Raw genomic sequence first — 12,877 nt, 5'->3', positions numbered from 1 at the left:
AACCGCAGGAGATTATGTGGTCAGTGAGTGGCCAAAGGGTCTCAATCTTTAGTCCCTGCTCATTCTGCTACAGCCCACTGCTATTTTTGGGTTCTTGGCTTGACCAGGCACCTGTGCTTCAGCGCCTGCCCGTGCGGGGGAAGGTGCCCAGCACCTGCGTCACCTCCCTGCCCCCAGCTGTGCTGAGACAGCTGGGCTCTCCCATGGGGACTCCGGGGTGCTGCTGCTTTCTCTGTTGTCTTTGTTCTCACAGGAAGCTTGGACTTTCTCATTAGAAACCACTGGGACATCAACATAAAAGCAATGATGTGAACAAGGCGGAGTTCACTGCTGTGGACACTCACCTATTAAAAAACGGGGATCTGTTACCCAGTCATCAGCATACACTGCACAATGGCTCAAGTATCTGCTTTGCAAATAGCCGTTACAGGTACAGAACATAATCGCCATTGTACACGCCAACAGTGGCATAGGCTTTCCTCCTCGCATCAGAAATGGGTAAATTAAGCACCTTAGGAAATAAGAAACAGGCACAATTTTTTAAAAAATTAAAGATAATCATTTCCGTAATCCTATCTTAAATGATTTGGGTTTTAAATCTTACTTTCTTGTACAAATGTCATCCTCAGTAACATTTATACTAATTTATTAAATCTAAGCTAAAAGTGGATTTTGATTTTAATTTTATTTTTTGAGACAAGTTCTTGCTGTGTTGCCCAGGCTGCAGTACAGTGGCTTGATCATGGCTCACTGCGGCCTTGAGCTCCAGGGCTTAAGCGATCTTCCCGTCCCAGCCTCTCGAGTAGCTGGGACTACAAGCATGTGCCACCACACTTATTATTATTATTTTGTAGAGACCAAGTCTCAATCTGTTGCTCAGGCTGGTCTCAAACTTCAGCCTCAAGTGATCTTCCTGCCTTGTCGTCCCAAAATGTTGGGATTATAGGCGTGAGCCACTGTATCCAGCCAAAAAGCAGATTTTTCAATAAAGCATTACCACGTTTCAATCATGTTTACCACAGTGTACAAACTCCAGATTCTACTTACATGCAATATAAAACAGAATACACTGAATTTGAGAAAACTAGGGGTTTCAAGAGGCTCTCAAGATTTCCACTATCCTAAAACCATTAACTAGTCCTAGTCTAAGTAATAAGATTTGGAACACATCATCACATCATCCATCACCATTGCAATGGCTTCCATTCACTGAGCACTTTCACCTGCTGGCCCCACCCCCAATTCCCCCAGCGACTCCTTGCCCCCAGCTCAGCTAACCAGGCAGAGGCACTCTTATCCACATTTGATAGAGGATAAAGTTAAGACTCAGAGTGGTAAAGTAAGTTGCTCAAGGCCACAGGCTAGTGAGTGGCTGAGCTTAAATGTAAATCGGGGCAATTGAAAGATCATGTTCATTCTCAGTAAACTATCGCAAGAACAAAAAACCAAACACCGCATATTCTCACTCATAGGTGGGAATTGAACAATGAGATCACATGGACACAGGAAGGGGAACATCACACTCTGGGGCTGTTGTGGGGTGGGGGGAGGGGGGAGGGATAGCATTGGGAGATATACCTAATGCTAGATGACGAGTTAGTGGGTGCAGCGCACCAGCATGGCACATGTATACATATGTAACTAACCTGCACAATGTGCACATGTACCCTAAAACTTAAAGTATAATTAAAAAAAAAAAAAAGAAAGATCATGTTCTGTTGTACCACACTGGCTTAGGTGCATTTTACTAAAGGTTTAAGGAGTTGAAATAAAAGGACAAGAAATTAGAAAATTATAAAGAGAATGCAAAATGTTATTCTCTGTTTGAATTTTCTCTTTAATATAAGTGTATAACACATTGAAAGAGGGGACATCACTACATATCCTACAGACCTTAAGAGGATAATAAGGAACTCTTTTTTTTTTTTTCAAGACAGGGTCTTGCTCTGTCACTCAGGCTAGAGTGCAGTGGGGCAATCATGGCTCACTGCAGCCTCAACATCCTAGGCTCAAGTGATCCTCCTGCCTCAGCTTCCTGAGTAGCTGGGACCTCAGGCACACACCACCACACCTGGTTAATTTAAAAACTTTTTTTTGTAGAGACAGGGTCTCTCTATGCCTGATCTCTAGTTCTGGTCTTGAACTCCTGGGCTCATGTGATCCACCCAGATAATAAGGAACTATTATGAACAATCTTATACCAATAAATTTAACAACTTGATGAAATAGACAAAGTCCTTGAAAGACACAGATGACCAAAACTGACCCGAGAAGAAAGAAAGACAACATGAATAGCACTGTTACCAATGAAATAAATCCAATTTAGACTTATGAAATTCTAGAAAAGGCAAAATGAGACTCAGGGGAGAGGATTAACCACAAAGATTAACTTTCCCTTTTTGGGCAATATTACTGCTCTCTATATATTAATAGATTGTGAAGGGTGGGCAGGCAAGATGGCTGAATAGGAACAGCTCCGGTCTTGCAGCTCCCAGCGAGATCGACACAGAAGGTGGGTGATTCCTGCATTTCCAACTGAGGTAACTGGCTTATCTCACTGGGACTGGTTGGACAGTGGGTGCAGCCCACGGAGGGCGAGCCAAAGCAGGGTGGGGCATCGCCTCACCCAGGAAGTGCAAGGGGTCAAGGGACTTCCCTTTCCTAGCCAAGGGAAGCCATGAGAGACTGTACCAGGAGGAACGGTGCATTCCGGCCCAGACACTGCGCTTTTCCCATAGTCTTCGCAACCAGCAGACCATTCTCTCCAGTGCCTGGCTCAGTGGGTCCCATGCCGATGGAGCCCAGAAAGCTAAGATCCACTGGCTTGAAATTCTCGCTGCTCCAGAGCAGTTTGAGGTTGACCTGGGATGCTAGAGCTTGGTGGGGGGGAGGGGCATCCACCACTGCTGAGGCTTAAGTAGACGGTTTTACCCTCATAGTGTAAACAAAGCCCCAGGAAGTTCGAACTGGGCAGAGCCAACCGCAGCTCCCTGGGACAGAGCACCTGGGGGAGGGGGTGGCTCTGGGCGCAGCTTCAGCAGACTTCAGCAGTCTCTGCCTGACAGCTCTGAAGAGAGCAGCGGTTCTCCCAGCACACAGTTCGAGCTCTGATAAGGGACAACCTCCTCAAGTGGGTCCCTGACCCCCTGTGTATCCACACTGGAAGACTCTTCCCAGTAGGGGCCGACAGACACCTCATACTGGAGAGCTCTGGCTGGCATCTGGCGGGTGCCCCTCTGGGATGAAGCTTCCAGAGGTAGGAACAGGCAGCAATGTTTGTTGTTCTGCAGCCTCCACTGGTGATACCCAGGCAAACAGGGTCTGGAGCGGACCTCCAGCAAACTCAGGCAGACCTGCAGCAGAGGGGCCTGTTAGAAGGAAAACTAACAAACAGAAAAAAAATAGTATCGATATCACCAACATCAAAGACCAACGGCAGATAAATCCACAAAGATGGGGAAAAACCAGTGCAAAAAGGCTGAAAATTCAAAAAGCCAGAATGCCTCTTCTCCTCCAAAGGATCACAACTCCTTGCCAGCAAGGGAACAAAACTGGATAGAGAATTAGTTTGACGAATTGACAGAAGTAGGCTTCAGAAGGTGGGTAATAACAAACTCCTCTGAGCCAAAGGAGCATGTTCTAACCCAATGCAAGGAAGATAAGAACCTGGAAAAAAGGTTAGAGGAATTGCTAACTAGAATAACCTGCTTAGAGAAGAACATAAATGACCTGATGCAGCTGAAAAACACAGCACAAGAACTTCGTGAAGCATACACAAGTATCAATAGCCAAATCAATCAAGTGGCAAAAGGATATCAGTCATTGAAGATCAACTCAATGAAATAAAGGGAGAAGACTTAGAGTGAAAAGAAACAAAGCCTCCAAGAAATATGGGACTATGTGAAAAGACCAAATCTACGTTTGACTCTTGTACCTGAAAGTGACGGGGAGAATGGAACCAAGTTGGAAAACACTCTTCAGGATATTATCCAGGAGAACTTCCCCAACCTAGCAAGGCAGGCCAACATTCAAATTCAGGAAATACAAAGAACACCACAAAGATACTCCTCGAGGAGAGCAACCCCAAGACACATAATTGTCAGATTCACCAAGGTTGAAATGAAGGAAAAAATGTTAAGGGCAGCCAGAGAGAAAGGGCTGGTTACCCATAAAGGGAAGCCCATCAGACTAACAGCAGATCTCTTGGCTTCCCTACAAGCCAGAAGAGAGTGGGGGCTAATATTCAACATTCTGAAAGAAAAGAATTTTCTTTTCTTTCATATCTGGAATTTCATATCCAGACAAACTAAGCTTCATAAGTGAAGGAGAAATAAAATCCTTTACAGACAAGCAAATGCTGAGAGATTTTGTCCATGAGGACTGCCTTACAAGAGCTCCTGAAGGAAGCACTAAACATGGAAATGAACAACCGGTACCAGCCACTGCAAAAATATACCAAATTGTAAAGATCATCGACACTATGAAGAAATTGCATAAACTAACGGGCAAAATAACCAGCTAGCATCATAATGAAAGGATCAGATTCACAGATAACAATACTAACCTTAAATGTAAACAGGCTAAATGCCCCAATTAAAAGACACAGACTGGCAAATTGGATAAAGAGACAAGACCCATCGGTGTGCTGTATTCAGGAGACCCATCTCATGTGCAAAGACACACATAGGCTCAAAATAAAGGGATGGAGGAATATTTACCAAGCAAATGGAAAGCAAAAAGCAGGGGTTGCAATCCTAGTCTCTGAGAAAACAGATTTTAAACCAAAAAGGTCAAAAGAGACGAAGAAGGGCATAATGGTAAAGAGATCAATGCAACAAGCAGAGGTAACTATCCTAGATATATATGCACCCAATACAGGAGCACCCAGATTCATAAAGCAAGTTCTTAAAGACCTACAAAGAGACTTAGACTCCCACACAATAATAGTGGGAGACTTTAACACCCCACTGTCAATACTAGACAGATCAATGAGACAGAAAATTAACAAGGATATCCAGGACTTGAACTCAGCTCTGGATCAAGCGGACCTAGTAGACATCTACAGAACTCTCCACCCCAAATCAACAGAATATACATTCTTCTCAGCACCACATCACACTTATTCTAAAATTGACCACATAGTTGGAAGTAAAACACTCCTCAACAAATGCAAAAGAATGGAAATCATAACAAACAGTCTCTTATATCACAGTGCAATCAAATTAGAACTCAAGATTAAGAAAATCACTCAAAACCACACAACTACATGGAAACTGAACAACCTGCTCCTGAATGACTACTGGATAAATAACAAAATGAAAGCAGAAATAAAGATGTTCTTTAAAACCAATAAGAACAAAGATACAACACACCAGAATCTTTGGGACACATTTAAAGCAGTGTGTAGAGGGAAATTTATAGCACTAAATGCCCGCAAGAGAAAGCAGGAAAGATCTAAAATCGACACCCTAACACACAATTAAAAGAACTAGAGAAGCAAGAGCAAACAAATTCAAAAGGTAACAGAAGATAAGAAATAACTAAGATCAGAGCAGAACTGAAGGAGAGACAGACACGAAAAACCCTTCAAAAAAATCAATGAATCTAGGAGCTGGTTTTTTGAAAAGATCAACAAAATAGATAGACTGCTAGCCAGACTAATAAAGAAGAAAAGAGAGAAGAATCAAATAGACGCAATAAAAAATGATAAAGAGGATATCACCACCGGTCCCACAGAAATACAAACTACCATCAGAGAATACTATAAACACCTCTATGCAAATAAACTAGAAAAATCTAGAAGAAATAAATAAATTCCTGGACACATACACCCTCCCAAGATTAAACCAGGAAGAAGTCGAATCCCTGAATACACCAATAACAAATTCTGAAATTGAGGCAGTAATTAATAGCCTACCAACCAAATTCCTCAAGGATCTAGAACTAGAAATACCATTTGCCCCAGCAATCCCATTACTGGATATATACCCAAAGGATTATAAATCATTCTACCATAAAGACACATGTACACATATGTTTATTGTGGCACTGTTCACAATAGCAAAGACTTGGAACCAACACAAATGCCCATCAATGATAGTCTGGATAAAGAAAATGTGGCACATATACACCATGGAATACTATGCATCCATAAAAAAGGATGAGTTCATATCCTTTGCAGGGACATGGATGATGCTGGAAACTATCATTCTCAGCAAACTAACACAAGAACAGAAAACAAAATACTGCATGTTTTCACTCATAAGTGGGAGTTGAACAATGAGAACACATGGACACAGGGAGGGGAACATCACACACTGGGGCCTGTTGTGGGGTGGGGGATCGGGGGAAGGACAGCATTAGGAGAAATACCTAATGCAGATCACGGGTTAATGGGTGCAGCAAACCACCATGGCATGTGTATACCTATGTAACAAACCTGCACGTTCTGCACATATACCCTAGAACTTCAAGTATAATAATAAAAAAAATAAAAAAAATAGATTGTGAAACTGAATTTAGACTTATGAAATCCAGACAAGGCAAAAATAGAGTCAGGGTGGAGACTGGCTGCAAAGACACAAAGGGAGCTTTTTAGAGGAATACAACTGTTCTACCTCTTGATTTGCGGTGATGATTACACAACTATATGCAATCACCAAAATTCATCAAGCTACAGACTTTTTTTTTTTTTGAGATGGAGTTTCGCTCTTGTGGTCCAGGCTGGAGTGCAGTGGCGTGATCTCGGCTCACCGCAACCTCCACCTCCCGGGTTGAAGCGATTCTCCTGCCTCAGCCTCCCGAGTAGCTGGGATTACAGGCATGTGTTACCACACCCAGCTAATTTTGTATTTTTAGTAGAGACGGGGTTTCTCCATGTTGGTCAGGCTGTTCTCGAACTCCTGACCTCAGGTGATCCACCCGCCTCTACCTCCCAAAGTGTTGGGATTACAGGACTGAGCCACCGTGACCAGCCCAAATTACAGACTTAAAATGGGTGAATTTCATTATTTGTAAATTATACCTTAATAGAGCAGGAAAAACTGTAAAGCTTGTTATTTGTTTCCATTCTGACCATTTGCGCCAGGGTAAAGTCATAATTAGTCATTAGTTATGGTTATGAACGTCGACAGTAATCACATAATAGTAGTGTCATGCTGGCTGTGCATCCTCAAGCCACTCTCTCCCCAGCACTCCCACTTAACTCCTGGGGAAGACATTCACATGAGTCAAAAGCAGCCTCCAAGGTTCTCATCTCATTCAGGCCAGGACCCCTAGGAAGACTTCATACTGATTTACAGCAAAGCACGTGTTGGCCAGTAAGTGTGCATTCAGATGTTGTGTCATCAGTGAGGTGGGTATTCTCCTGGAAGCTGTAGTGTTGCCATGCAATGAATAAGAACAATGAATCCCAGCAATTTCTCTCTGCGTCTTGGAATCATGATTCAGATCCAGGCAGACAATGGGTACCATGGGCTAGCATTTGGGATGTAGGCACACTGCAAGTGCTTGCATACCAACATTTCCTGTGGAACAAGCAGAATTTGGTTTTGACAGAGGTAAGTGTGGGCTTCTTGGACTGTCATAGGCTCCCTTAAAAACAGGAGGCAATCTTGACTTGTGATCAGACATCCTTCCTGCCTCGGCCCATTTGTCAACCAGAACAGGAGGCCTTGTGTTAGACCCGGATGGACAGAATTAATGGCAGAAGACAGAGTGGCTCTCACTCTACCCCTCAGTGTACCAAGCTGAGAAGTACCAAGAGCAAGCAGCCCACTTCTGAAGTCAGCTTAGGAGATTCTCAATGCGGCAAAGAGCAAAAGGGACACCGGTATGAGAAAGTTGAGAGAAAACTTCCCTGACAGTTACGGCCTCAAGTTATTTCCCACTAGGCAAACTGCAGGATAGAGGTGAGAAAGTGTTCAAATTCTAAGTTTGAGGAAATACAGAAAAAAAGAGCAAGACATAAAAGGGGAATATAAGGCCTAGATTTGGTTTAGAAAGATGTCTATTAAAATAGAAAGGACTCGGTTCATAAGAGGTCGGGCCTCTGGACCTGAAAAAAATCCATCCTAAATTCAATACTGGATAACAGGAAGGCAAGGTGAAAAACAGGAAGGGAAAATATTAGCAAGCTTGAAATACACAGAATTGAAAATGGCTTAAGACACTTCTGCATTGGATGTCACCCATTTAAACAATGGACAAATGCAGTGTGAGAGAAGCAACTCCCAGGAAACATTCTGCGTATGTGGTGGATGTTCCCTCTGGCATATGAGAATCACATCCAGCGAACCTTGATCCATTTCTCCCAATTTTCTTCTAAGTTGTGGGTTGAATTCTGACCTGAAAAACGTCAGCTGGCAATGACACTAGAACTGTGTCAAAAGAATATAATAGAGGATAATATTATCAGACTCTGCACTCACCAGCCTATTCCCAACTCACAGAAAAGCACTGGTCAGAAAAACTAGAACATTTAAGGCACGGAGGCCAAGGCAGCAGGATTTCTTCACAAAACAAAGGAAAATGAGGCTGCAACCAAAGTAGGTTATCGGGCGGCTCACTGGTTAGTGAAGCAAGGAAAGCTGCGCATCAATGGTGAGTTAATCAACAGCAGCAACCAAAGAGGCGTATCCAGAGAATACACACTTGTTTCTCACAATTAGCCTTTTGGGGAGAACACTTGCTAGAGGAGTTAAGGACACTGGGAGCAACCTCAACAGTCTATTTAAGCAAGGCAGGACCAGATGCAGTGGCTCATGCCTGTAATCCCAGCACTTCGGGAGGCCAAGGCAGGTAGATGGCTGTGACTAGCCTGGGCAACATGGCGAAACCCCCTCTCTACAAAAAATACGAAAATTAGCTGGGTGTGCTGGTACATGCCTGTAGTCCCAGCTACTTGGGAGACTGAGGTGGGAGGATCATCGGAGCCTGGGAGGTGGAGGCTGCAATGAGCTGAGGATCATGCCACTGCACTCCAGCTTGGGTGACAGAGTGAGATCCTGTCTCAAAATAATAATTAAAAAAAAAAAGCAAGGCAGATGATGAGCAGTCTTTGTCGGCTCTGGGTGAGTCTACGGATGTTACTGATATGGCTCAGTTGTTTATTTGAGGCGTTCACGTCAAGGCTGAAGTGAATGAAGGGTTAGGCTCTTTAGATAGTCTGTGTAGAACAAGTACCAGTGAGAATATTTTCAAAGATGTTGAGAAAACACGAATTTAGTAGAATCCAAAGTGGAATCTGCTAAGCTGTTGCAAATGATGGTGATAAAAATGTATGGGACAAAAAAAAACAAACAAATTACAAACTTACAAAGCTTGTAAAAATGTAAGGTGGTTCATGCTATTCTTTGTATCAGCAAGTCTTTTGCAGAAAATCTATTGTGTGTGATTAAGCCCATAGTGTCAACAGTGAATGACAATCCCTCTCATGGACTCAACCATCATCAGTTCTCTAACTTTTTGTCACAAATAAGCTGACTATGCCGATTTGTCCCACGTAAATACACCAGTTTGATGGCTTAATAAACTTTCATCACATTATTTTGAGCTCAGAGCTGAGACTGAAACTTTTCTGAGCAAGAACTGCCCTCACCACCATTATTGAGTTCTGAAGGGCTTAAGTAGCTTTTACTGCAGACTTGATAATAAATTCAACCTAAAGCTGCAAGGCAAAACAGCACTCATGTGCAAAACTCATACTGTGTTAAAGTCATTTTGATGACAACTGACATTGTTCCAATCACAAGTCATATCCAACTGAGTTCTGTACTTTCCATGCTATTAAAATTAAAAGAAGTGAGCTCTCCATGCTCACATAAGTTTGCAGTGGATATAAATTCTAAGTTTAAATACAGTGTGTTTGTGAACCTGGATTTCCATATTTCAAAATCCATTTAGCTGTGCAGTGGAAGAGTTGCCATCTAATCTTCCATAGGAAGATATGAATCTGTAACATAATACCATATGGAAAGGCAAAGATCAAGAGAAGAATCTAACAGGATTCCATGAGTGCCTTCCAAGTGATGATCATGCTCAATTAAAATCATATACATGTGGACTGATGTCAACGCTTCCATTTATAGAGATAAAATACGTAAAATCTCATGACAGATCAGCACTAAGAGAGGAACATTTACAATAGATGTTGATAATAGGAAACACTAACTTTGAATCCCAATAAGTGAAATGTTATCCCTCACCAAGGAAAGAATTCTATTCTTCTCATTAGACATATATTACAAAAAATGCACTAAGATAATATATTTTGAATTTACCACTGAAACTTTTGTGAAAATGTGTTTTCTCTCATCATAAATACCTACCCAGTATCTTGGCCCACAAAGCCTAAGATATGCACTACCTGGCTCTTTCCAGAAAAGCCTGCTGACAATTAGTCTGAATTAGCACAAGTGTGTTATATTTTGGAGACATCAACTTGACATCAACTTGCTCAGGGCACTGGTGCTACATGGCTGCAGCTGCTGCGGTCTAGGTTTGGCTGTGCTCTGGGAGTGAGGACGTGCTTCTGCGTAGCTGCATTTTTGAATGACTTCTGCTGTAGCACATGCCCTGGATAAGACATTCACAAAGAACCTCAGGATAAGATTTGTCCCTCTTTTTTGTCTCATGTGAATGTCTGAGAACTGCAAGGACTGGAAACCGAGCCTTACAAAGATCGACACCAGTCTCTTCTGGTGTTCTCTGATTCCTGCCCTGGAAGGGGACACCAGTAACCCTGATGCCTATAGGCCTGTCATAAAACCGCTGAAGTCAACAGAGTGGTGGACAGGGGAGAGGAGGGGAATGCTGCCTCTGCCTCCAGCTGCTAGGAGAAGGTGAGATCTTCTTCCTGACTTCCCTCCCTCCAGAGAGCTCTGACTTGGACCTAGGCACTCCGCTCCAAGGAAGCGCTCTGCCCCTCTCAGCATCTCCTGGAAGGCTTTTCTTCTTGCGGGCCATTCCCTTTAGCTTTACTTAGTTTACTTCCTTGGAAATCCATTGTTGTCGGCGAAGATTTTCCTTTGACTGTGGCCAATTTGGAACTCGCGTGGGGTGGGGTCGGGAAGAAGGTGTCTGGGCATGGCTTTTACCTGAGTCTTTGTTTAGACTCTAGAGGGAAGACAGCACTTGAGAGAGTGCAGCGGACCCCAGGCATAAATGACAGGGTCCTACTTAGGGCCATGGGGCCAATTTCAGATAGCAAGGAAGGTGGGTGCACCTGCCTGGACATAAATTACTCACAGCACATCAGTCTGCGGCCCAGACTACCCCAGTTAGGACAGGCATGGGCACTCACAGCCCCTTCTCCTACACCATCCCATTCGCACCCAAAATCACCCTTCCATAGAGGAACAATGGGAAACAACTATTCCCTCTCTTTGAGAAAATAAAGGATTGAACAAGAAGGTGACAGTCCCTTAAGATGGAAACCATTTTTAAGAGAAACAATGAAGCACTTGGATTAAAAAGGACATTAAGTAATGTGTCATATATCTGTTTTCTGTTCTGATTACAAGCTAACGAATACAAAACAGTCAGGTCTGGGAAGCTACACAGAGATTCTGTTTGCTGATTAATCAGAGTAAATGTAAGATTAAATCTGACACTTCATTCTCTGTCATGTTACAATTTTCCTATTTTATCTTATTTCTTTCCAGGCAAAGAACAAGGCTTTGGCCTGGTGTGGTGGTAATCCCACCACTTTGGGAGGCCAAGGAAGGAGGACTGTTTGAGCCCAGGAGTTCCGAGACCAGCCCAGGCAACACTGGGAGACCCCATCTCAATTGAAAAAAAAAAAAAAAAAAGAATAAGACTTGCTTTTCATCAAGTTGTTTTTATAACCCATGAAAACTGCAAACCTTGGTATCTGTGAGGCCACCAGGAATGGGAGACATGTTTGATGATGGAGCTGAACTGAGAGTATTAATGAGCCAGAATTTATTTGGTGCTTTAATGGCCAGGACGATTTGCAGTTGCCTTTTGGTTGAGTTTACAAGCTTAGATATAATATAAAAGTGCATCTTATAGTTCCTTATCAAAGTGTTTCTAATAATTCCTAATCCTATACTAAATGCCCTTTTTTTACACTGCAAAACTGTGACTATTATCCCTATTTTACAGATCAGAACGTGGAAGCTCACAGGAATATGGTGACATGGCCAGAGAACATCACAGTGGCAGGACTGGCTGGCAATGTCCCTTTTCCCAGGTGCTCCAGCCACCACACCATGAGGACCCGTTGAGACATGGGAATGTCTGGCCCAAGCATATGAAATCCTCACTGTCAGTCATTTTCATTAAGTGTTTCTATTAAGTCAGAAGAAATACTTACCAACTGCTAAAAGTAGGTTACAAGATGTTGTATGTGTTTGTATGTGTGTATCTCTACTGCTTAGAAAAACACTTATTAAAAACAATGAAAGATATGGGAAAAAGATAATACCACAATATCGTCAGTTTTATCTCTAAGACGAAATTATAGGCAACTTTTCTTTCTTTCCTTGAATTATTTTCTAAGTTTTCTACAACAAGCATGTATTTCACCTGTAAGTTTGTTCACATACAATATTGACAAGTATCTTAAGTCCTGGCACCTAACATTCAGAACAGACAGAATGAGAGACATGGAGAAATTCAATTTCCTGGGCTAAATTCAATTTCCTAAAAAGGCTTGGAGAAAATCAGGCGAAATTAATAAACAAGCAAACACAGATTATCTATCTAAGGAAAAAGAAAGTGCCCTATAAGCACCCAGGAAGAAAAATGGATTATTGAAAAGAACAAAATCATCGGGGCTGCCTCCATCTCCATTCTTACTGTCCGCGAGGGCTGTGGGGTGGCACCCACACAAGGGCACTGAGAACTCCGAGCT

General features: G+C 42.7%; 1 protein-coding gene across 3 annotated transcripts in view; it reads right to left on the bottom strand.

Annotated features, from left to right (window-relative positions):
* The window catches only part of SRD5A1 (steroid 5 alpha-reductase 1), a 35,315-nt gene that overhangs the window by 17,304 nt on the left and 5,134 nt on the right, over positions 1–12,877 (bottom strand). Inside the window, exons 1-2 of one of the 3 annotated variants that reach the window (XM_016952930.4) lie at positions 7,025–7,526; positions 345–511 (exon numbers count right to left, since the gene is read on the bottom strand). The exons of 1 other annotated variant lie outside the window; for it this stretch is intronic. In XM_016952930.4, coding sequence (XP_016808419.1) covers positions 345–511; positions 7,025–7,098 — 241 coding nt within the window. In that variant the 5' untranslated portion in view covers positions 7,099–7,526. Of the gene's footprint in view, positions 1–344; positions 512–7,024; positions 7,527–12,877 lie in introns of those variants that run through there. One more of the 3 variants, XM_001144570.6, reaches the window with a different exon arrangement.

The sequence above is a fragment of the Pan troglodytes genome, chromosome 4 (assembly GCF_028858775.2).
Source record: "Pan troglodytes isolate AG18354 chromosome 4, NHGRI_mPanTro3-v2.0_pri, whole genome shotgun sequence".
NCBI classification, from domain to species: Eukaryota; Metazoa; Chordata; class Mammalia; order Primates; family Hominidae; genus Pan; species Pan troglodytes.
This window is presented reverse-complemented; position numbering and strand designations above follow the sequence as displayed.